We start from the raw sequence: 25,469 nt of genomic DNA, 5'->3' as shown, positions 1-25,469 counted from the left end.
GTAATTATGAAGATGAAGAATGAGTATGGATTATATGATGACGAATGCCATTTAATCAATTTAATACTTTATACTTTTATACTTTTATACTTTATACTTATATGCTTTATATCTTTATATGTTATATCTTATACTTTTATATGTTACACTATTGAAAAAGCCTGATGCAAAGTTGTTGACTGTTTAGTATTTCCCCTAAAATATAGAAGGAAAATCAAGCCCAAAGTGTTAATCTGGATGATTGTGGATGGGTGAGAGATAAATCTATGTGAGCAACTTCCTATCATAAAAAACTACAAGATCCAGCTGCAAATGAGGCCGGAGCCCAGTGTAACCGGCCGTCAAGGTCAGAGTAGGTCTACAAAAAATAGATGAATTCTCTATGCACCTGCAACCTGAATCTCTAAGAGAGAGAGATCCAATAAGAAGTAAAATTAATTGTGACAAAACAAATATTGTACCAATAGTAAACTTACAAAAACTGATAAGGTTTTGATATAAAAGAGAGTGTTTGGAGAGGATTTCTTCAGTCTGGTTCTGCAGAATCACACTCACGTTTTTTTGGAATCACCCTGCCTTTTTGGATTCTAATAAAACTCTTTGCATCAAACTCTGTCGGATTTCCTGTGCTGTTTCAAACTTAGAGGATTTTTTGATCCAAGACTTAGTATGTTGAATTTAACTTCTTCAGTACGCGAGGCGCATGTTGTACCATCAATGTCCCTATGTGAGAATGAATAAACAAATGTGTCGGCAGAGCACCCGCCGTCCCTGGAGTCCAGGGCATCTCTAGAGATATCTCGATTCAGACACTATGGATTCTGATTGATAACCACCAGATCAGAGCATGTCTGCGGATCACCACGCCTAAACCGAGATCTAAAGAGATATTCTACTGTTATGGGTTAACAAGCCGACCCAGTCACCATCTGTAATACAGGCTCGTGTATTGACACACTGCAATTAGTAATTTGACAACGTGGCCGCAAGCTCGTTCACATCAAGCTCATAGATCTCTGGACTCCTACACTATCCAGGGCATTGGGGCGTACATGGCACTCGTAAGTCGAGGACGGCCAGTCCCCATCATTTCAGCGTGGCTAGGCACTTGAAGATGCCCAGGTGGCAGCCCCAATCCGGAAGCTTTGCGATGTATACCAATCCTGGGACAGCCCACAGCGAATCGTTGAGCGAACCAGGATTTTGTCATGGCCTTGCCGGCATCGGTGACAACAGGGACTCGGAAGGCGTCACCCGGCAGGTACCGTGACATAGAGGAGAGTGGACAAAACGCACTTAGTTCGAGAAATTACAATAGAGGACCCTTGCATAGTATCAGATTGGAATGTTCAGGACACAGTAAACGTCCACTGCAAAATAGTTTTGAATTCCCCACACTGTGAAACATTGAAAGGTTGTGAAAACACTGTTTCGAGTATTATCGCCGTATAGGGACCGAGTACCCTTGTTCAGTTGGACACCAGTAATTCGAAGAGCATAGCCCTATAACAAGAAATGTCACAGAGGGCTCACATACGCCCACAGAAGTGGCCCTCAACCAACCTAACCCTCAGTGGCCTATGTGCAAGATGGGTAGAATGATAGTAGACATAATCTTGATTCTCAATGCTGCTCTCTTGGCCCATTCGTCAGCAGCTTGCTGAGGGCTCCGAACACCATAATTGAATACCCCAAACCAGTGTTTAACACGTCTGCGCTGTGTGCTCCTTCGCCCCTGCTTAGACCACAAAGTTGCATCCTTCATCCACCAATGTGGATTGAAAACCTTCCTCATGTATTCGCCGGCAGTCAAACATAGGCCTACATGTGCGCCGCGCACACATCCGGGCCTAAGGTCTAGCACCGACCGAGAAATGGCGGCATGCTTGCCTATCGGAACTCCTGAAATGAAACAAGACGGTGCGCAACACCGTCTCTATAGCCTGAATGAATGCGAGCGCAATGAGATTCCCACACTGTGGTCCAAGTGAGCAGTCTGACTAGATTGATATGCACAGAACCTCCTTATGATGTGGACCTTGCTTAGATATCACAACAGTAAACTTTTCCCTACGCAATAACAAGCATCACGATGGAATGCAATTCGTGTTAATCCATGAGATATGTCTCAAGTGCCAGGAAGTAACCCCGTGGTCCACAGGGCCTTGTCCGGAGAGCTCGATAACCCCCAACCCAAAGAGGTAGCCGCGTCGGTACGAAAATCGAGGCGGCGGACGACTCCACGGAATCGTGATAGAAGAACTGACGCCACGCCAACGGCCGCACAGCCCACTCAGAATGTATATCCGACCGCACCAGTCGTCTACACTAGTAATTTGTAGCGCATCGAGAAGTCAGAGGATTTCAATTCAGAGGATTCAGAACGCAGCGGCCCGCCTGGTCTACAATCTACCCAGACGCTCCCACGTTACCCCGCTCCTCATCTCCCTCCACTGGCTACCCATAACAGCCCGCATCACATTCAAGACCCTGGTACTGACCTTCCGAGCAGTGAATGGGACTGCGCCCGACTACATCAAGTCTCTCCTGCAGCCTTACACCCCCACCCGCCACCTATGGTCTTCTTCAGACAACCGCCTGGTGGTCCCACCTCTCAAGACCGCCCGGTCTCAGCACAAGCTCTTCTCCTGCCTGGCACCCCAGTGGTGGAATCAACTCCCCACCTCCATCAGAGACACGGACTGTCTCTCCACCTTCAAGAGAAGGCTCAAGACGCACTTGTTCCGGGAGTACAATGGTACTTAGGAATGGTTTGCTGAACCCAACGCTAGTTTCCTCAAGGATCACAATGACTCTTGCTTAGACTGTTGCTCTTGTTTGTTAGTGGTAGCTGATTTAAACTGTTGTATTCTATTTTAGTTAATCCTATTTTTATTGCTTTCCTACAGGTACACCTGCACTTAGAGATTAATGTTGTGTAATTTTAACTTGTTTAACTACATGCTCTTATGGTTTCTTCCCTTTAGCACTATTTTTTGGTTGTTCACAATATGTACTTCTTGTTTTTGACTACCCGCAATGCTGTGGGGCTATCTTGTTGTTATTATCAGTGACCTATGCACTTTGTAAAGTTCTCTCTTGGAAGTCGCTTTGGATAAAAGCGTCTGCTAAATGAATAAATGTAAATGTAAATGTAAGTCCAACAGACGCAACACGAATTCTGGGACACAAACTCTGGGGCACGATGCATAGAAGCGGTGCCCGAAGCGGCCACCACGACGCCGAGGACATGCTCCGAGGGTAACGACGCCCGCATGAAACGCTATCAGGAAATGCCAAGAACTAAGGTAACGGGCCTACGGTCTACTCAAAGACAGATAAATGTCCACGCAATCGGACGCGTCCGAACACCTCGAGGCAGCGCGGGTGGAGATCACGGAACATCCTGCCAAATCGTCCAGCAGGTGCATGATGCCGACTGGTGCTCATTACCAGGATCCAACATGGAGCCACCGACAGCGTGACGATGTGTGCGGGCCGCTGCGACAGCCGATACCACTTTACAGAGAGTAGGCTACAGCTGCCGCCCACCGACGCCAATTAGGTTCCACTGAGAGGCATGCAGCAGAATGCGCGGACCAACTGGTAAATATAGAAAATTGAAATTGGTCGTTGATCTGCAGGCAGGCTGAGAAATAGCTGTCTGCTTGAGATGTGAATGCCAGAGTTAAATCCATTCCCTCAGAACAGACGACACAAGGGGGACCGTCACCGTTGCAATCGTTGGTTACTCGTGACTGATAACCTATGTACTTGCTGTGAATCCAAATATTGGCACTCCGAATAAAGCGTCTGCTAAATTACCAAATGTAAACGCAGTCACATTAACACTGATGATGTCACATCCCAACCTGCAGAGTCCCATTTCCGGGTGGTGGCTTCTCTCACCTCCCCCCCCCCCCCCCCCCTCTCCGGGACGCAATCCGCACGCATGATGTACCCCCCCCCCCCCCCCAGGGACTCAATCAGGAAGCGCCATATGCACCCGTTTCTACCATAATGACCACTGCGCGTGCTTGCTCTAAATACAAAATTCCCGAATTCTGGGAGATTTTATAGCATTTGTGGGCGTCCGGAAGCCGCTATTGAAATGCGGGAGACTCCCGGAACTCCTGGGAGACTTGGAATGTCTGTGATATAGAAAGGTTCGAAGCATGTCATGCAGATAGATGTACCTTCATGCGATGATGCAACAGTACCCATTGACCCACTAGCCACAGCGTAGGGGCACTCTGACGGCCCATCACACGTCAATTACACCCGCAACAATTTGCATAGCCACACTTGGCACACTTAGATGCATGAGTCCAATTATCCCCACGCTCCCACAGCATGAGTAATGCCCAAACCGTAGCTAGCTAGCTATGGTTGGGGCCCACAGCTTGCTAGTTTGTTCCTTGCGTTAAGTACCTAGCATGACACTCGTAGCTAGCAACGCTAGACCTGCTAGACTCTGGTGTTAACCGTTATGTTACCCTCTAGCCAGTAAATGTTTGCAACACCAGCATAGCGCATAGAGCTAGATAATCCGTATGCCCATTGGACGGTCATCTGAAATGTCCGAAGTCACACATCCGTGATGGTAGTCTACGCTTTGGGGCCCACACACAACGACAGACAGATACTGTGACGCTACAAAACTGGTTAACCGATAATATAGGGATACCATATTTCACCTTAGTATGTATTCGACGTTTGAATACATTTGGCTGCCTTAACATCTGGCTGGAGACAGCACACAAAATTAGCGTGTCTGGCTAACTGCACATTTACAGTTTCTATTGATCAGTGCGCACCCCTGAAATAAAGAAAATTACAGTGAACAATATTGACAAGCTGTTACGTAAGCACCGGCTAAAACATTCCCAAAATCAAAGTATTCCGTTTGCACAGCGTATACTACTGAATGCCATGGCAATCAAACAATACAATCGATTTAAAGAGCCGCAGATACACAAACCCTCTCATTCGGGTACGCCATTCCTGATTACCAGCCGGTGGTGTCCTAAGACACGGGACCACTTAATTCCTCCCCTGAAGTCAATGCGAAGTCGAAGGCCACAGGAGCGCCTCCGAAGCAGTACCGGGGATCGGCGGATCCACCGCCGTTGCCGACCCTTCCTCCAGCGCGACGACTCGAGCACTCACTTCGGCCAGAGACCTAGACGTCTAAAGGGGCCAACAGCACCGGGTCTTCCTCCCTTCCTGCCTAAAACAGGTCAAACTGACTGAAAACAACTGAATTTCATCCTATCCACATACTATTGAATAGATTTAGCACTTTTGGCACTTGTTTAGTTTTTTCACAATGTATGCTTCATGTTTTGGCTGATTGCAATGTTTGGGACTACCTCGTTGTTATGACGAGTGACCTATGCTCTTTTGTAAAAGCTCTCTCTTGGAAGTCGCTTTGGATAAAAGCGTCTGCTAAATGCATAAATGTAAAGTGCTTTTCAGCTCCCGAATAGAGTTTTTTCAATGCATTTGCATGCTTTCATGTAAAACTTCTGTGTGAATGATTTCCCATCAACCATGACTATTCTACCATTTTGATCTAGGTGCTTTATACCTGGGAAAAGGGTTTTGGCATTGTTACTAGTCAGTTAAATCAAGTTTACTTCTTTGCCACACATTATATGACAGTGCTTATATTTCAGCCTAAAACGGGTAAAACTGACTGAACGCACCTGTATTTCATCCTATCCACATACTACTGAAGAGATTTTGGCTTTAGAATCCGTTTTGGAGACTTTTAGAATCAGTTTTGGAGACTGAGTACGGTATTGTTTAAAAGTGCTTTTCAGCTCCTGAATAGCGTTTTATCAATATATTTGCATGCTTCATGTAAAACTTCTGGGCAAATGGTTTCCCATCAACTATGACTATTCTACCGTGTTAATAGTCAGTAATATCATGTTTACTTCATTGCTACACATGATATGACAGTACTTATAGTTCAGCCTAAAACGGGTCACACTGACTGAAAACAACTCTATTTCATCCTATCCACATACTACTGAAGAGATTTTGGCGAAGAGATTGTATTGTTTTAAAATGCTGAAAACAGCGTTTTCACAGCATTTTCATTGTTTTGTGTGAAACTTCTGGGTGAATGGTTTTCTTGTCACTTAAACTGTTTGAAATCAGTTTTGGAGACTTTGCGTTTTTTGTATCAATTTAAAGTGCTTTTTAGCTCCTGAATAGCGTTTTCACTGCTTTTTCATGGTTTTGTATGAAACTTCTGGGTGAATGCCTGAAAAAAGGCCAAATTGACTTAAAGAAACTGTATTTCATCCTATCCACATACTACTGACGAGATTTTGACTTTGGTATCAGTTTTGGAGACTTTCCGGTTTTTTATCGCTTTAAAGTGCTTTTCAGCTCCTGAATAGCGTTTTCAATGCTTTTGTGTAAATATTCTGGGCGAATGGTTTCCCATCAACTATGACTATTCTACCGTGTTAATAGTCAGTAACATCATGTTTACTTCTGTGCCACACACGATATGACAGTGCTTATATTTCAGCTTAAAACAAGTTAAACTGACTGAAAACAACTGTATTTCATCCTATCCACATTGTACTGACAATATTTTGGCTTTACAATCTGTTTTGGAAACTTTAAGTGTTTTATTGCCTTAAAGTGCTTTTCAGCTCCCGAATAGCGTTTTCACTGCAATATCATGGTTTTGTATGAAACTTCTGGGTGAATGGTCTCCCATCAACTATGACTATTCTACCATGTTAATAGTCAGTAATATCATGTTTACTTCAGTGCCACACATGACATGACAGTGCATATTTTTCAGCCTTAAACAGGTCAAACTGACTCAAAGCAACTGTATTTCATCCTATCCACATACAACTGAAGAGATTTTGGCTCTGGAATCCGTTTTGGAGACTCTAAGATTGTATTGTTTTAAAATGCTGAAAACAGCGTTTTCACAGAATTTTCATGGTTTTGTGTGAAACTTCTGGGTGAATGGTTTTCTTGTCACTTAAACAGTAATAACATGTTTTTGTGGCTGGTTTATACATGGCAAAGGTGTTTTGGAATAGATATTCTGTGTTCTTAATCAGTAAAATCATTTGCATTTTACTAGTTCACATTACATGACAGTGCTTAGATTTCAGCCTAAAACAGGCCACACTGACTCAAATTAACAATGGTTTTCTTGTTACTTTAACTGTTTTTGTGGCTGGTTTATACATGGTAAAGGTGTTTTGGAATAGATATTCTGTGTCCCTAGTCAGTAAAATTTGCATAGAACATCGCTGAAACATGGAGAGGGCTTGTATTTAGTAAAACATAAGATTATAATTAAAACAATAAAACCAATTTACATTGGCGAATTTAAGTTGTGTTCTTGGTTGGAATTATTTAAAATCAGTTACGGTGGCCCATGGGCACACAACACAACTACATTAGCAAAGCAAACAAGTTGAAAACACAACAACATTCTGACACAACACAACAACATTCACAAAAACGAAACATTTATAAAAACGCTGCATTTCAAAAAACATTCAACTACTTACAACACCAAGTGACAACTCAACAGCATTGGTTCGCCACAACAACATCAGCCGAGAACAGAACAGCATTACCAGAGAAGACAGCAGCATTAGCCCAAAACACAACAACTACGGGCAGTGCAAAGTGGAATTAGTTGGGTTCCCACCAAAATAAAAACTGCTGTTGTAAAGCCACTATTAAAGAAATCCAAATTGGATAACAGTCTGCTTGCAAATTACTGACCAATATCAAACCTTCCATTTATTAGTAAAGTACTGGAAAATATTGTTTTTGTCCAATTAAATAATTTTCTTGAATAAAATAACATTCTGGAAGTCTCGCAGTCAGGTTTCAGGAAATATCACAGTACTGAAACTGCTCTCACCAAAATAATTAGCAACCTCAGACTAAACTCTGATGCAAATACAGTCTCTATCCTTATCCTGTTAGATCTCAGTGCAGCATTTGATACCATTGATCACAACATCCTAATCAATAGACTGGAAAAGCTTATTGGGTTCACAGATAGTGTACTGTACTGGATGAAATCATATATCACAGGAAGTAAGTTTTATGTTAGTTTAGGAGACCATAGGTCTAAGAAACATGAGAACTGCTACGGGGTAGCTCAAGGAAGCTGCCTAGGTCATTACTTTTTTCACTTTATATGTTACCACTCGGTGCCATAATCAGAGAACAGAACGTGAATTTCCATAGCTATGCGGATGACACACAACTATAGATATCCACGGAACCCAACGATGCAACGGCCATCAATTCCATTACCAGCTGCCTGTTGGCAATAAACAAATGGTTGAATGATAACTTTCTTAAATTAAATGAAGACAAAACTGAGGTCCTACTTTGTGTCCCCAAATCCAAAACAGAGATGCTTACTAAGCATCTAGGAGGATTAACCCCCTGGTTTAACCAGAGGTGACAAGTGTAATCCTGGACTCAGAATTGAATTTCAACTCTCACATTAATAAAGTGACCAAAACTGCTTTCTTTCACCTGAGGAATATAGCGAAGGTACGACCATTCATAAACCAATATGATGCAGAGAAGTTAATTCATGCTTTTATATCCAGCCGGCTGGAATTTTCGCTGGTCTTCTCAAGAAAACCACTGAAAAGCTACAGCTCATAAAAAATTCTGCAGCTAGATTATTTCCCAAAACTAAAAGGAGAGAACCCGTTAGTCCTGTCCTTGCTACTTTACACTGGCTCCCTGTTACCTTCAGAATTGACTTTAAAGTCCTTTTCCTCACATACAAAGCTCTACATGGACAAGGACCTTGCTACATTGCTAACTCTCTTATAAACTACACACCAGCTAGAACACTGCCATCATCAAATGCAGACCTATTAGAGGTCATCGGAAGCAGTCATAAGAAGATTGCTGATGCAGCCTTTGCCAAATACACCCCCAAACTATGAACAAAGTACCCATAAATATTAGGAAAGCAAATACGCTAGACATTTTTTAAAGACAGCTTAAAACCTACCTTTTTACCAAAGCATTTAACAATTTTTTTTTATCTCAGAAGGGTTTTACAACTTTTAGTAGTTATATTATTGTTTTTATAGATTTCCTTTGTATTTCCGCTTAGATTGCGGCTTGTGTTTGACTTGCACTATTGCTTATCTGTTACATTTTATTTATTTTGTTGAGTTATTGTATTTTGTTATTTTGTAGTTTTTATTATTATTATAATCATTTTACTTTATTCTTGTTTTTTATGTTTTTTTGGGAAACCACAAAGACTGTGCGAGAGTGCATGTGTTTTGTTGTATAATTGGAAACGTAAGTGCAGCTCGGATCTAAGACGGATTCGAGAGACTGCAGATAGAGTGCGGCTTGTCTGGGTTGTTATATGTGTGGAAACTGCAAGTGACAGCTCGGATCTAAGACGGATTCGAGAGACCGCAGATAGAGTGTGGCTTGTCTGGTTTGTTATGAGTATGGAAACTGCAAGTGGCAGCTCGGATCTAAGACGGATTCGAGACACCGCAGATAGAGTGCGGCTTGTTATATGTGCGGAAACTGCAAGTGGCAGCTCGGATCTAAGACGGATTCGAGAGACCGCAGATACAGTGTGGCTTGTCTGGGATGTTATATGTGTGGAAACTGCAAGTGGCAACTTGGGTCTAAGACGGATTCGAGAGACCGCAGATAGAGTGCGGCTTGTCTGGGTTGTTATATGTTTGTAAACTGCACAAGGCAGATAGAGTGCGGCTAGTCTGGTTTGTTATAAGTTTTAGATCTATTACTTTTATCACTTGTATAATTATTTTTTTTGATTTTATGTAAAGCACCTTGAGCTGCAATTGTTGTATGAAATGTGCTATATAAATATTCTTACTTACATTAGACAGTCAGCCTCGGAACCAGACCATACACCGCGTCCGGAGTAGAAAGCAGGGTCCTTGCTCGATCCGTCTTCGCCAGCTGTTACCACAAGGGAGCTGTACACAATATGCCAGTATGCCAAGGTGCATATCCCCAGGTTCCCACACACCAAGGTAAAAACAAATACATCCCTTTTTGGAATACTTAGCGTTCGTTGTGTTACATCTGTTGAGTTGCGATTGCCCGTGTCAGTCGTGTGGATCTCCGCCTCTCGTTTGTCTCCCGTATATTTTCCGTTCTTCCCTGCCCACTACCCTCTGTATACAGGGAAGGGACCTATCCCCATGAATTACACCACTACAGTCCCATCAAGCTAATTGCCATGTAATTGGCAATTAGATTAGCAGCAAGCGTTTGTAGGCCAATGTCCAGGTCCTAGCAACGCAACCATAACAGACGCACACAATACATAAAAGTCCAGTTCATAATACACTTGGCATTTACAATAAATCATTACAGTACTTATTTCACTCATTAAAATGCAAATCAATTTATGACAATTTTGACATGCGTTCTTCTGGATTTTGTTTTTGTTATTCTGTCTTGAAGGACTTAAATTGTTGTCTCTAATCCAATATGTAATGATAGTATTCAATGACACAAATCTGTGTTCTAGAAAGAGTCACAGAGGTCCGATAATATCAGCTTTAATGCAGCAGTTGGAAATCAACAAGTACAGAGCTCTGGGGTTGTCTACGTCTCCCTACCCGCAACAGAGTTTGGGTTGGTTCACAAAGTCCAACTGAATATCTGTCCCTGCCCCAGCATATATTATACAGTGCAGTAAAACAAAAACACAAGAAGAGGGTTGAGCTTGTTCTCCTGTGCAGTAGGGAGTTGTTCTTGCCCACGCGTCCCACCTGCTCGGGTGCTGTCTCAGCCCGGTTTCAAGGTTACTTCTGAAATGGAGAGATAACGACACAAAAAACACAGCCTGTTTCCCACACCCTGTGTGAAACACAATGTTTAAGCCTGAGCACACTTTAAGTTCATAAGACATACATTTAATAAGCACAATACATAACTTTAATACATGCATCCTTTATAAAGTCGTGCGGCTATTGTTCCCGTTGCTATATTCACTAGTGCACAGTGCCCGTGATGCAGCTAATGATTAAAGTTCTAGAATTGTACTGTCATGTATTATAAATTATTTAGTCTCTCACTATTAAACTGATTAACCTACCATTACAATTATAGACTTATAATGTATTTGTCAGTGGGCTGATGTACAAAATCAGCAGGGGATCAAATATTTTTTCCCTCACTGTAGGCCTGGAGCCCATACTGCAGTGGGTCACAGCAGCAACCACCGTGGGAAGAGGCGGCAGTGTTCTCCACGACGACCAAAGGGCAGTGGTCCAAGTTTGGTGCTCTGCATCTGCGTGAGGGAGTGCTACAGCGGGCATGGAAGGAGCCAGCAATGGGGGAAGAGAGGTGGCAGGTGGTGGTCCCCAAGGGTCTGCGAGGGATGGTGCTTAAGGCCATATATTGAGCAGTAGGGTCGGGGCATTTTGGAGTCACAAAGACACTCACGCCAGAACTTCTACTGGGGGCAGGTCAGGAGGCACATGGAGGAATTTTGCCGCCACTGTGACCCCTGTATGGCACAGAAAGGTCCCACTGGTCGTTCACACGTGCCGCTCCAACAGGTTTTAGTGGGAGTTCCAATGGAAAGAGTGGCGGTGGACGTAGTAGGCCCGTTGTTGCGCTCCAAGTAACCGCTATGTCCTCTTGGACATACACTATTTTCCCAAATGGCCAGAGGCGTATGCCATTCCCAATCAAGAGGCAGATATCATTGTTGATGCCTTGGTGGAGGGCATGTTCAGTTGCTTGGATGTGCCAGAGACCCTACATAGCGATCAAGAGAGGAACTTGCCACCATGTGTGAGTGGTTGGGACCCACCCCCTCGCGGCCCCAGAGTGACGGCTGGGTAGATAGATTCAATCGCACCTTGGGTCAGCAGCTGGCCATCCTCACCTCTCAGCACCAGAGACCTCAAACAAGATGTCTGAGACAATAAATCTCAACACCTCAGTCATGTCTCTTCAGAGGACTATCATTTATAGGACACAAGAACACTAAGAACATCAGGCCCAGCCAAGCATTCCTAAGTGCGGTTGTACACTCGGAACAAGTGCGTCTTGAGCCTTTTCTTGAAGGTGGAGAGACAGTCAGTGTCCCTGATGGAGGTGGGGAGTTGATTCCACCATTGGGGGGCCAGACAGGAGAAGAGCTTGTGTTGGGACCAGGGCGCTCTTGAGTGGTGGGACCACCAGACGATTGTAAGAAGAAGACCGTAGGTGGCACGGGGGGTGTAAGGCTGGAGGAGAAACTTGATGTACTCGGGTACAGTCCCGTTCACCGCTCGGAAGGTCAGTACCAGAGTCTTGAATCTGATACGGGCCGTGATGGGAAGCCAGTGGAGGGAGATGAGGAGCGAGGTAACATGGGAGCGTCTGGGTAGATTAAAGACCAGACGGGCCGCCGCGTTTTGAATCCTCTGGAGAGGGCGGGTTGCGCATGCTAGGAGACCGGCGAGCAGCGAGTTGCAGTAGTCCAACTTTGAGAGGACAAGTGCTTGGACTAGCAGCTGGGTGGAATGCTCCGACAGGTATCTCCTGATATTTCGGATGTTGTAGAGGGTGAATCTACACGACCGGGTGGGCTGTGAGGGAGAGCTCAACAGGTGCGGGGGGGGAACGACAGGTACAGCTGCGTGTCGTCAGCATAGCAGTGGTAGGAGAAGCCATGGGAGGTGATGATTGGTCCAAGCGGGGTGGTGTACAGGGAGAAGAGGAGGGGTCCAAGGACAGAACCCTGTGGGACACCAGTGGAGAGCTGGCGGGGGCTCGTCACTTTGCCTCCCTGGGAGACCTGGTAGGATCTTCCGAACAGGTAGGATGAGATCCACTGAAGTGCAGTGCCAGTGATGCCCAACTCAGAAAGTCTGGCCAGCAGGATTTGATGGTTAACCGTATCAACTGCTGCCGAAAGGTCCAGCAGAATGATGACGGATGACCTCGAAGCCGCTTTGGCAGACTGGAGGGCAGTGATGACTGACAGGAGGGCAGTCTCTGTGGAGTGGCCAGTCTTGAAGCCTGATTGGTTGGGGTCAAGCAGGTTGTTCTGAGAGAGAAAGTTTGACGTTGGTTAGATACAGCGAGTTTAATTGTTTTAGAAAAGAAGGGTAGTAGTGATACCGGTCTGTAGTTCTGGAGGACGGCAGGGTTAAGGGAGGGTTTTTTGAGTTGAGGGCTTACTCTGGCATGTTTGAAGGCAGAGGGGAAAGTGCCAGAAGTAAAAGAAGAGTTAAGGACATGGAGAAGAAAAGTTATGATGGAGGGAAAGATGGTTTGAAAGAGAGGGGAGGGGACTGGATCAAGGGGACAGGAGGTGGGGCGATGAGAGAGAATGAGGTCAGAGATTTCTGCCTCGGACAGGGGAGAGAAATCATTTAGGGCGGATCTACCGGGGTGGCATGGGGTGGCAATTGCCACCCTAAAAATAGCCTTGCCACCCTAGTTGGCAGCTTTAAAAAAAAAAAGAAAAGTTGTGGCTCATCTGACATTTGCGAGAGCGAATAGCCTTCCTGTTCTTTTGTCGGAACGACCGAAGATGTTTCACAACAGTTTGACGCGGAATAGGCTATGTTCGATTGAATGTTGACAGACTTTGCAGAAAAGTATTGATCCATCCTCATAAAGATCGCCTGAACACTCACTGTCCCTGTCTATTCCTGTAATTTTGGTTGATTAGTGTTTCCGTCTCAATTCTTCAGGGCTGAATCTGAGCATTTTTGTATTGGCTATAGTCTAACATAAACGTTACTGTTTCAGTTTCAGGGTTGACAGACTTCCTTTGATTGCTATCACAGACCTAGGCTACTACCTACACTGGTGAAAATTGTCTCTGTTAACAGGTTGAACATTTTGCAAAGTATACAGACATATTATGAGTTGACAAGATTATTCAAATTTTGCGTCAGACCAATGCATTCTATTTGAAATTCCGTGAGTTTTTGTAAAACATAATTAGCTCGTGAATTTTGGGCCTGCTAATATTTACATTTACATTTACATTTATTCATTTAGCACAATAATAGCATAATAGCAATCATTTAGCACAATATTTAGCATAATATCCCACTGCAAGTGAATGCAGCACTAGACGACTCCAACCACCCTCCCAACTGCGCCAACTGAGACCGAGGTGAAATCCGTTTTATATTCGAGATTCAACAGACATTCATATTTGTACCTCTGTTCAGGCTACGTGTCATATTTAGGGACAGGGGTAAAAGAGTAGACAGCCCGAATGCCGAAAAAATCTAGCAGACATTCATTCAGACAATTCACAACATTTTCAGTGTTTCTTCAAAAAATGTGTCAAAATGGACCATACAAACTTCAAACTTGTGGCACATTTTTTCTTCTACTAGCCGGCCAAGTTGTCCAAACTTTGGTTTGATGATACAAATTTGTGTTCAGTGTTTCCTCAATATCTTTGATTTACGGCTTTAATAATGTGCCATAATAATGTAGCCTTATGTTTTTGAGTTAAAATGTCTTAATTTGGGGGCATTCCAAATAAACATTGATTCCAAATCAGCATATATATTTCTGCCACGGGGGTGCCACCCCTCAAAATCTCCTGCCACCCTCTTGCCACCCCATGAATATTTTTCTAGATCCGCCCCTGTTTAGACATTTAGTTGGGTCAGTTATACCTCTATGACTGACCCAACTAAGTGAGTGGTTAGGAAAGGTAGGTTCAGGGAACCGACTGCTAATGTCATCAACTTTTTTCTAAAAGACGAAGGAGAAGTCATCTGTTGTCAGGGTGGAGGGGGAGGGTGGGGGATGCGGGTTAAGAAGGGTGGAGAAGGTAGAGAAAAGTTTGTGAGGGTTTGAGGCAGAGTTAATTTTGTTCAGGAAGTAGTGGGTTTTAGCATCAGTTATGCGAGCAGAGAAGGATTTGAGGAGGGAGTGATGCTTATCGAGGTCCAGACAGTCTTGCGCCATCTCCTCTCAGCTGCCCGAAGGATGGACCGTTCTTCACAAATAACATCCGTGAGACATGGGCAGGAGAGAAGATTGCGCAGGCCTGGTTGACAGGGGACAGAGAGTGTCGAGTGATGCAGTTAGTGTGGATAACAGGGTGTTAGTGGCAGTGTCAGTGGGGTGGCACATGAATGGCACATCCATAAAATGTTGTAGGATATTATGATACACAAACAGGGCTGATGCAACAACATCTACAGTTTCTGTGCAAAGCTTGTTTAGGCTACATCAATGCAATATATTAAATAAATAGTGTCCCTTTGTTACTTTTAAAATAGTTAATGTCATGATTTAAAATGGTCATGATTTTAGACGTTAAACAATGTACATTTTCACAACACAATATTAATTTTCTCAACTAAAACAGCAAAGCTGATGTGTGCTTCGGCGTAATGGCTGTTTTAATAGACTGATATGCTTGTGCTACCTGATTAGTGAAGTAACTTAGACAGTTTCGTCAAGGATGTCTTAAAATTGAATGACTACCACAACGACAAATAGATAAAAGGGTAAGATATTATTTAAAAAACAGCACACAATCAGGATGCCATTTGTTGAGTGGTATTAAATAAAAATGTGTTATGAATATTAATAGGCTTGTTATTCATCCATCCATCTGTCATCTGCCGCTTTTCTGGGGGTCGGGATGCGGGGGCAGCGACCTAAGCAGGGAGGCCCAGACTTCCCTCTCCCCTGCCACTTCCATCAGCTCTTCCTGGGGGACCCCGAGGCGTTCCCAGGCCAGCCGAGAGACATAGTCCCTCCAGCGTGTCCTGGGTCTTCCCCGGGGCTTCTTCCCAGTGGGACGTGCCCGGAACACCTCAACAAAGAGGCGTCCTGGAGGCGTCCTTATCAGTAGTGGGTTGCACCAACTAGTCTTTGCTAAGACTGTCTTAAGTCCTAAGTCAGTCTTAGTTAAGAACGGTCTTAGGCCCATATCTAACGCCTGTTGCACCAACTGAATTTACGACCAGTCTTAACTAAGACTGGTGGTAACATGCGCGTTCATGAAAGTGCCCGTGGAATTTGAGAATGGAACGTGCGTTGCCATGATACCCATACATTTTTACCATGATGATACCAGGGATGCCAGACGCCTGGCGGAAACGCTGCTTGACAGCGATTGCCTCGGCCTCGTTAGGCAAGTTGACATAATGCGGTAGGCGGCGACTCAGTGCCAGCGAGACCCTACGAATAACTCTACGAGCTGTAGATTTATGCACGCCGATCATGCCCCCACGGTGTTTTGAAATGCACCGTTTGCATAAAACCTCAGTGCAATTAAAAGCTGTAACGTTGGCGTCAGGGCAGCATTTCGGTCTTCCTGAAAGCGCATATCGTCAGACAGTTCGTCCACTAGAGAAAAAATCTCAACCCTACTGAAACGAAACCTCTGAAATAACTCCTCATCATTGTACATATCCAGCGGGTTAGTTCTGTCTCGCACTACTCTCTCACGTCTTAGAGCGCGTTCATTATTCAATCTATAAATTAGACCCGCCATTGTTATAGGCTACTTGTTGTTTTAGCTGCACTCAACGGTTTTGTGAAAATTAGCCTACTATAGAAACCAACACAGGGCGTAACATTTAGGACTAGACTTAGGGAAAAAGCAACTTAAGTCAGCGTGGTGCAACAGGCGCAACATCATTTTAGACATAGAACGTTGAGTTACGCCAGTCTTAGCTTAAGACTGGTCCTAAATCCTGTTGGTGCAACCCGCTCCAGATGCCCGAGCCACCTCAACTGGATCCTCTCGACACGGAGGAACAGCGGTTCTACTCTGAGCCCCTCCCGGATGACCGAGCTTCTCACCCTATCTGTAAGGGAGAGCCCGGACACCCTGCGGAGAAAACTCATTTTGGCTGCTTGTATTTGCAATCTCGTTCTTTCGGTCACTACCCACAGTGTGTGACCATAGGTGAGGGTAGGAACGTCGATCAACTGGTAAATAGAGAGCTTCGCCTTTCGACTCAGCTCTTTCTTCACCACGACGGACCAATGCAGAGCCCGCATCACTGCGGACGTCCCACCAATCCCCCTGTCGATCTCGCGCTCCATTCTTTCCTCACTTGTAAACAAGACCCCAAGATACTTGAACTCCTCCGCTCGGGTCAAGATCTCCTCCCTGAACCGGAGATTGCACTCCACCCTTTTCCGGTCGATAACCATGGCCTCAGATTTAGAGGTGCTGATTCCCATCCCAGCCACTTCGCATTCGGTTGCAAACCGATCCAGTGAGAGCTGAAGGTCACGGCCCGATGAAGCCATCAGGACCACATCATCCGCAAAAAGCAGCGACCCGATGCTGATATCACCCAACCGGACACCTTCAACGCCCTTGCTGTGCCTAAAAACTCTGTCCATATAAGTTATGAACAGAATCGGTAACAAAGGGCAGCCCTGGCAGAGTCCAACCCTCACCGGGACACGGTCGAGGGACACGGTCGAACGCCTTTTCCAAATCCACAAAACATGTGTAGACTGGTTCGGCGAACTCCCATGCACCCTCCAGGACCCTGCCGAGGGTGTAGAGCTGGTCCAAAGTTCCACGGCCAGGACGAAAACCACATTGCTCCTCCTGAATCCGAAGTTCGACAATCCGACGGACCCTCCTCTCCAGGACCCCGGAAATGGCTTTCCCAGGGAGGCTGAGGAGTGTGATCCCCCTAATTCAGGAGTGTGATCCCCCTAATTCAAGTTCCTCGGGGTGAACATCAGCAATGACCTCACCTGGTCTGTTCACACGGACAAGGTGGTCAAAGCAGCCCGTAAGCGCCTCTTCTTCCTGAGGAGACTGAAGAATGGTATGGACTCGGTCATCCTCACTAACTTTTACAGATGCACTGTAGAGGGCATTCTGACTGGTTGTATTACAGTGTGGTATGGGAGCTGCACAGACAGGGACCGCAAGGCCCTACGAAGTGTGGTCCGTTCTGCTGAGTTCATCATCGGCAGGAAGCTCCCAGCCCTACAGGACACCTACCACACACATTGCCTAAGGAAAGCCAGCAGGATTCTAAGAGACTGTTCCCACCCATCCTTCAGTCTCTTTACCCCATTGCCTTCTGGCAGGCTTTACCGCAGCATTCCGGTCGCGCACACGCTGACTGGACAACAGTTTCTACCCAAGGGCCATCAGGCTTCTGAATGGACACTGATATGGACATTGATTTACTGCACACTAGTCACTTATACACTGTCACTTTCAGCTACTGGTTGCACTGTCAGTAACGTTGCACTACTGTACCTCACTGTACCTCGCCACCAGGCTCCTGTATGGTCATTGACATAGTCACTGATCTGCAAATTTGCACTATTGTACTGTACTCCACTTAGGTTAGAATAGGTTATAGGGTTGAAATAGGTTTTATGTGCATTTAGGGTTAGTATAGTGTACTATTTATTGTTATCTGTAATTTAGGAAGTTTTTGTATTAGGGTTAGTATAGTCGATTATTTATTGCTATCTCTATATTTAGGAAGTTTCACTTATTTAAGCTCAGCATAGATGTAAATTATGTTCTGTGTACTTATATGTTATGTTATGCCAGGTGCTTGCGTTGTCTTGTCTTAAGAATTTCAGTGCCCAGTCTAACCTTGTGTTGTTCTGTGTACCTGAAAATAAAAGACTTGGAGACTTGAACTAAAGTCCTACAGTAAAGTTGGACCACACCCTCTGGTCCCCTTTTTTAAGGAGGGGAATCACCACCCCGATCTGCCAGTCCAGAGGCACTATCCCCCATGTCCACGCGATGTTGCGAAGTCGTGTCACCCAAGACAGCCCAACAACATCCAGAGCCTTAAGGAACCCCTGGGCGGACCTCATTCACCCCAGGGGCCTTGCCACCGCGGAGCTTTTTAACCACCTCCGCGACCTCAGCCCCAAGGAGATAGAAGGCTGGGTTTTTCCTGGGTCAAAATGGGTCTTCGGTGCTCCAAACAAAAACAAAACAGTCTGTGTTACCGTGTCACCTTATTAGCAGATTTTTTTTTTTTTTACCATTTCATAAATAATGGGCTATGCTTGAGGAATTCATTTTGCTTCCACTTGAGATTAAAATAAATAGGCTAATAGATTGAGAATAGTCCGAGCCCCATGGTGCTATCATGTATGGTTCAAAGATTATCAAGGTTTACCTCTTTACATATATATGCAAACTACTGAAATATATATCAATATAATCTAGAACTAACTAGAGGTCAGAAATGGAACACAATTTATGAAATTCAAGTTTATCGAAGAAAGCTATTGTTCGCGCACATCACAGTTGCGTCTTGATCAGACAAGAAGACACTGTAGCGTGGTTTGCACGTTTAAGATTAGCAATATTTTGTTTATAATAAAGTATAGTAGTTCTTTGGGGCACCACCTCTGATTTGTGAAAGGAGCAGAGGAAACCTTATTTAATAATATTGAATAATAACACTCGTAATAATCAGTCTAATCTTAAGTAGTGAATTCTATGAAAGTAGAGCAGATCATATAACGTGAGTGCAAGGATTATACACAATGATTTATTTAAGAGAATGTAATTATAGTGAACACATACCAGATCAAGTTCAAGTCTTCTATTTGTCAGGTACACAGAACAACACAAGGTTAGACTGGGCACTAAAATTCTTAAGACAAGACAACGCAAGCACCTGGCATAACATAACATATAAGTACATAGAACATAATTAAATCTATGCTGAGCTTAAATAAGTGAAACTTCCTAAATATACAGATAGCAATAAATAAGATATGTTATGGTTAGTTGGGCTAAAGCAGTACAATAGGCCTAAATTCGAATGAGAGCGCACTACACAATGGCTGCTTAGAGCGCGTTTGGAGGGGGAGGGGAGAGAGAGGGGGGAAGAGGTAGAGGCCTCTATAGTAACAATGGACGATCAATGGCAACTGACCAAACAACGGTTAGGTTAAATCATTTGTAAAATACAATCAAACATCAACAATTAGATCACAACATGCCAATATGTCACAAGTAAGACATATTGCAAATCGCACTTTTGTCGGTTTGAAGAACGGAGTCAATGGTTCGTTGTGTACAACGAATAGAAAACGGAATCTCTCGTCAAAGTTCTGGGCGCAAAGTGAATGTGCAGGTTATGAGAAATAGGTTAGAGTGTGCACCTCAAGTTAATCCTACGAACAAGCCGGCGTGATTGTACATTTGGGGGTTTTATACTCCAAAGAACAGGGGGGGTTATCCATGTGAAGGTGACCTCTCTCATTGGTCATTTGCTCCCTACCTGGGCGTCGACCTGAGATCTGCCCAGGGGTGTGAAGTGGCCTTTAGCTTTGAGTTCCGTTATCTCAAATGTCCATGGAATGCTCAAACTTCAGAATATAACAATACAATGTTCATAACTGGTTTTGTTAGTATGATACAATTATTTTGATACCATGATTGACTGATTTAACTATACCTGAATGGGAGCTATAATCAAACATCAATTAAACAACGTTGTAGGTAAATGAGAAAAACACACATTATAACACATAGACTACTGTCATTGAATTAGTGTCCATGAGCCATGTATTCCTTGAGAATATGTTTGTAAATCCACACAAGAAAGTTCTTCCTTATAAACCCTTTTGTCTGATACTGTGGGACCGTGTGGCCTCTGCTCCTGATCCCATGCTGGGCCAGGAGCTTTGAAGTTCCTTCTCTGGGAGATAAGGACAAAAGGGGGAAAGACCCTTCCCTTGTCGGGGGTAAGAGAAGGTGTGATGGTACCATGCTTTGTCTGTTGACTCTCTGCAACAACACACTCAATCTTTCTATCAACGCGATTACTATTGATCAAAACAGAACAAGGGTTTGGCTGCACTTGAAAAATACTATTAAACATTCGCGGACATGCACTGCCGGCTCCAATAGAAGTTATAGCGAGCACATAGAACTTTATATATATTTTCTAATCAATGTATTTATTCCCAGGTGTTTTGCAATTTCCTTTTTTTTTGTGACTATGCTATATATTTAGCCTGACTTTGTCATACTCATAATTCTAGTCAGAATATGAGTCTGATAACTCTCCGTTGGGCTGTGACTATGGGGCGTGTTTCAACCGAACTCGTAAAACAAATGCATCTTCGCTCAATTGGATAGACCTACCACCAATACTGTGTTGTTTGTTGAAAACAAATTCAACCCAAGCGCTCTTTCGTGACGTTGTTGATTACGTTACTGTTGATCATCTGTCCATCATCGTATAAAGCCCGCCCTGGCAATTTCATTGGTCCGACCAGCTCCTGGTCTTATGAAGTTTGTCCCCAATACGAGCCCCTCCAGACCCAACTTCCCGACCATTTTTTTTGTGGGCGGGGCTTAGTTGGGCTGGCAGCCAGGCTACTATATATTATCATTCCAGGTTAAGAATACCAATGGAGGCTGCTTTAGAAATCGTTAATCAAACTTTAATTACAGTTTACTGGCCGCTCTGTCCATTCGCGCACCTCACAGTTGCGTATTGATCAGACAAGAAGACACGCTCATCATCTAGATTACTATTGATCAAAACAGAATGAAGGTTCAGCTGTAGCCTACTTGAAACATACTATTGAGAACATATTCGCTGACATGCATTGCGAAGAACACAGCTTATTTTTATACATTTTTTATCGCAGACTTTTATTGCCTTAGGCCAGGGGTGGTCAATCCTGGTCCTCGAGAGCCCCTGTCCTGCATGTTTTTGATGTTTCTCTGCTCCAGCACACCTGATTCAAATGAATGGTCATTACCCGGCTTCCACAGAGCTTGATAACAACCCATTCATTTGAATCAGGTGTGCTGTCTCGCGCTGCCAAAGCCACATTCCGCTTGGCCTGCCGGTACACATCAGCTGCTACTCGGCAATAAAGTCCGATAGGCCTCCTTCTTCAGCTTGACCGCATCCCTCACCTCCGGCGTCCACAACCGGGTCCGAGGGTTACTGCCGCGACATGCACCAACCGCCTTGCGTCCGCAGCTCCGGTCAGCTGCCTCAACAATGGAGGCCTGGAACATGGCCCATTCGGACTCAATGTCCCCGGCCCCCCCCCCCCCCCCCAAGACATGACCGAAGCTCTCCCGGAGGTGGGAGTTGAAGCTCCTTCTGACAGGGGATTCTACCAGCCGTTCCCAGCAGAGTCTCCAAAAAGGGTGGGTACTCTCTGCTTCCGTTTGGTGCGTAAGCACAAACTCCCTTAAGGTGGAGGGAGGCTACCCTCTCATCCACCGGGGTGAACACCAACAAACAGGCGCCGAACCGAGGGGAAACAAGTATTCCCACCCCAGATTGACGCCTCTCACCGAGGGCAACTCCAGAATGGAAGAGAGTCCAGACCCTCTCAAGGAGACTGGTTCCGGAGCTGATGCTGTACGTTGAGGCGAGGCCGACTATATCTAGCCGGAACCTCTCTACCTTGCGCACCAGCTCAGGCTCCTTTCCCGCCAGCGAGGTGATGTTCCACGTCCCTAGAGCTAGCTTCTGCAGCCGAGGATCGGGCCGCCAAGGCCCCCGCCATCGGCCGCCGCCCGTCTCACTGGCTTGTTATTCAATTAAACAGAATTCTTTGGTGTCCTTTTTAACACGTAAAATAAATTGTCACGTAAAATAAAGTAAAATAATGGTTTAGTACCATTTTAAAAACCTTTCTGAATAAATGTTGTACCTACAGCATAGCTATAACTTCAAACAGACATTTTGGTGTGTTATTTAAGAATCATCTTTTGGGGTGTATATTTTTTATTTAATTACATTTAAACAAAACACATTTGTATTTATAATTTGTATTAATCATTCAACATGTTACAAATCGGTCACTCCAGAAGTTATGTAGATATTCATATCTATTCTACAGAACATAACATGATCATTGAAACCATTTGCAAAGATGGGCATGTTATTATTATTATTCCTTAACATGTTGCATTTACTTCTCTGGAAAGTATTTTAATGTAAATACATTCATACATGGGGAATCATATCAACAATCAATATTACATTAAATTATATTTTGTTGTAACATTTCTGCCAATATGTGTTGGATTCTAAATCATTTCGGTTATTAAATTGGTAGATTTGTACTAAATGTTCTGCATTAACAGAGTAATTTGTAGAATAACCCATCAAGTTGTATTAGGGCACTACATTTTCAGTGAACAGTAAGCCCAAAATCTATTTACCCTTCAACCGTGCTTGATGCCGCACTTGCCGCACCTGTTTCGACACTAAGTCACTTGAAATTATAGGAATGTAATGCAGGCTTATTTTCCAGTTTAAAAAAATAGTAACATATTGAGCTTAAAAAGTAAATACAGGCAGACAATGTGCACAACACATGAAAACACGAAACAATTTGTATAGTTTATATGGAAATACAATCTGCAAAATGTCCATGTTTTTGAGGTCATAATAATTAATGTCAACATAAGATTGTGTTACTGAAGATATGTTCAATGATTAAAATATTTGAAATTAAGATGCAATGTGACCTGATTTGCTTTCTAAGACAGATGTATTTTATTTCTATTAGAATCCCTACAAGCAGATGAAAGATTAGCTAAAAATGAAAAATAAACAATCACAAAAAGGTTAAGGAAAAAAAAGTATCATATCACAGTCGTTTGCGTATAACCCCCAAATTAAGTTAAAATTGGGAATTCATTTTTACATGTAAATGTTGTTTAAAATGTGTGATATTTTTCATATCAAATGTATTGTACAAAAACAGCCAGTACTAACAGTACTATACTACAAAAAGTATATAGTATAAGTCCTAGTGCTGTTAAGTGAAAATTGTGGGATTGATTTGTAGGCACTGTAACCTCCTAAAATACAGATACTTTTTTTTGTCTAACCTTGACATAATTACTTAGATATTTCTATAGTTAGGCTTTCTAAACGAAAGGAAAGCTGATTATATACACAGATATTTTGTATTTAAGACATGTGTACTTATATCATGGAATGTTTTTGAGTTGATCTGACTGATTGATTGTCCATGACCTCAAATATTTCCCATCTATGTGATAAACCAACAAATACAAGACACAACAAAAACTGCTTGTCCAGAAATGCATTACAACAAAATCACAACATCCATTGTTAAGACCAACAAGTTATTATTTTAGTGATGACGGCATTCTGACATCAAACTACACGCATATGGTTTAAATGTTCCCATTGTAGACAAAATAGCTAAACAAATAATGAGAATGGATTGAAGCTGGGACAAGCACAGTCATATGGACATCTGCACTTTAAAGGACTAACAGCAGATTTAATTCTACTTAAAAGCACCCTAAGGGGGATGATAAATAAGCAGAGTTACTGGCACACTGGAAAATCTATGCAGATGAAAACCTTACACAAAAGACAGGGTCGAAAAGTACCTTTTTAGTATCATATTTGGACGATATAAACGTGTGGAAATAATCTGTTCACTGCACAAAATTTCTCCCTTACACCAAAACCTAACACCAATCACAACAACCTATTTTCCCTCCTCTCTTGTAAATCTCCCAATGTACTATAAGTGAGAACCACATGTGAAATTCATGAGCTGAGAAGTGTCAGATGACAGGAGCTCCAAAGCACTTAAGGCACAACTGTACATTGTTGCTGGGAGGCTGGTCAATGCGAAGCAGGACCTTGAGCTGATCTGGACTAAGTTCATCATAGGCTTGACGGTACTCCCTGTCGAAGGCCTCTGTAAAAACACATGAAAGACACAATTTTCAGCTTTTTATAACAAAAACAATGTACTTAGAATGTACAGTCATTCATCCATGACATCAATTTATTCTGTACATCCTAATCGTCCACCTACATTTCAGAGTTGATTTAAGATTAAAATGTCCCAAAGATGCAATTTGGCATGCATTATGTGAACATTTTGGTTGTACATAATACATATTAATTTACAACCATAAGCATAACAGCTGTGTAAAGGCAAAAAGGGTCACCTGTCACCAAATTATTCAGCTAATTAGTTGTCATTAATTGATGTATTTTACTCCAGATGAGCAAGGACAAGTTTTACATATGCTTTTCATTTTGTGCTTGGGATAGACAAACTTGGGTCTGGCTTAGGTAATGCACACACACAAAAAATGAGATATCAAATACAATTGGGAATATTGACCCCTTAATAAAATATATATAAAATGGTGTTATGTCTTTCCATAATTAAGCTAATTTACAGATAATTTATCTCAAACGACTATTTTTTTAACAAAAACTATATTATTTACTTGTAGTACTTGTATGGACCATCGACGTGGCCAATATCTATGTGCTTGATGATCAAACATTCAACAGTCGTACAGTTCCTGTTAGTAACTGTTACACCATACAATTAACTTACCCACATCAATGTTCTCCCGTCCCAATGCCACCAGTGCAAGAAACAGTATTTCTCTGTAGATGCTTCTGAGAGGCACAGAGAATACCACCCCCCAC

The 25,469-nt window shown here is 43.4% G+C and overlaps 1 protein-coding gene across 7 annotated transcripts in view; it reads right to left on the bottom strand.

Moving 5' to 3' along the window:
- Positions 1–22,733: 22,733 nt before the first annotated feature.
- dennd4c (DENN/MADD domain containing 4C) overlaps positions 22,734–25,469 on the bottom strand; it is a 186,643-nt gene continuing 183,907 nt past the window's right edge. For 6 of the 7 annotated variants that reach the window (XM_047048965.1, XM_047048961.1, XM_047048964.1 and 3 more), the window contains 2 exons: positions 25,375–25,439; positions 22,734–24,717 (listed from right to left, as the gene is read on the bottom strand). In XM_047048965.1, coding sequence (XP_046904921.1) covers positions 24,581–24,717; positions 25,375–25,439 — 202 coding nt within the window. In that variant the 3' untranslated portion in view covers positions 22,734–24,580. The remainder of the gene's footprint in view (positions 24,718–25,374; positions 25,440–25,469) is intronic. The other variant, XM_047048963.1, reaches the window with a different exon arrangement.

Source organism: Hypomesus transpacificus, chromosome 25 (genome assembly GCF_021917145.1).
Source record: "Hypomesus transpacificus isolate Combined female chromosome 25, fHypTra1, whole genome shotgun sequence".
Classification (NCBI taxonomy): domain Eukaryota; kingdom Metazoa; phylum Chordata; class Actinopteri; order Osmeriformes; family Osmeridae; genus Hypomesus; species Hypomesus transpacificus.
This window is presented reverse-complemented; position numbering and strand designations above follow the sequence as displayed.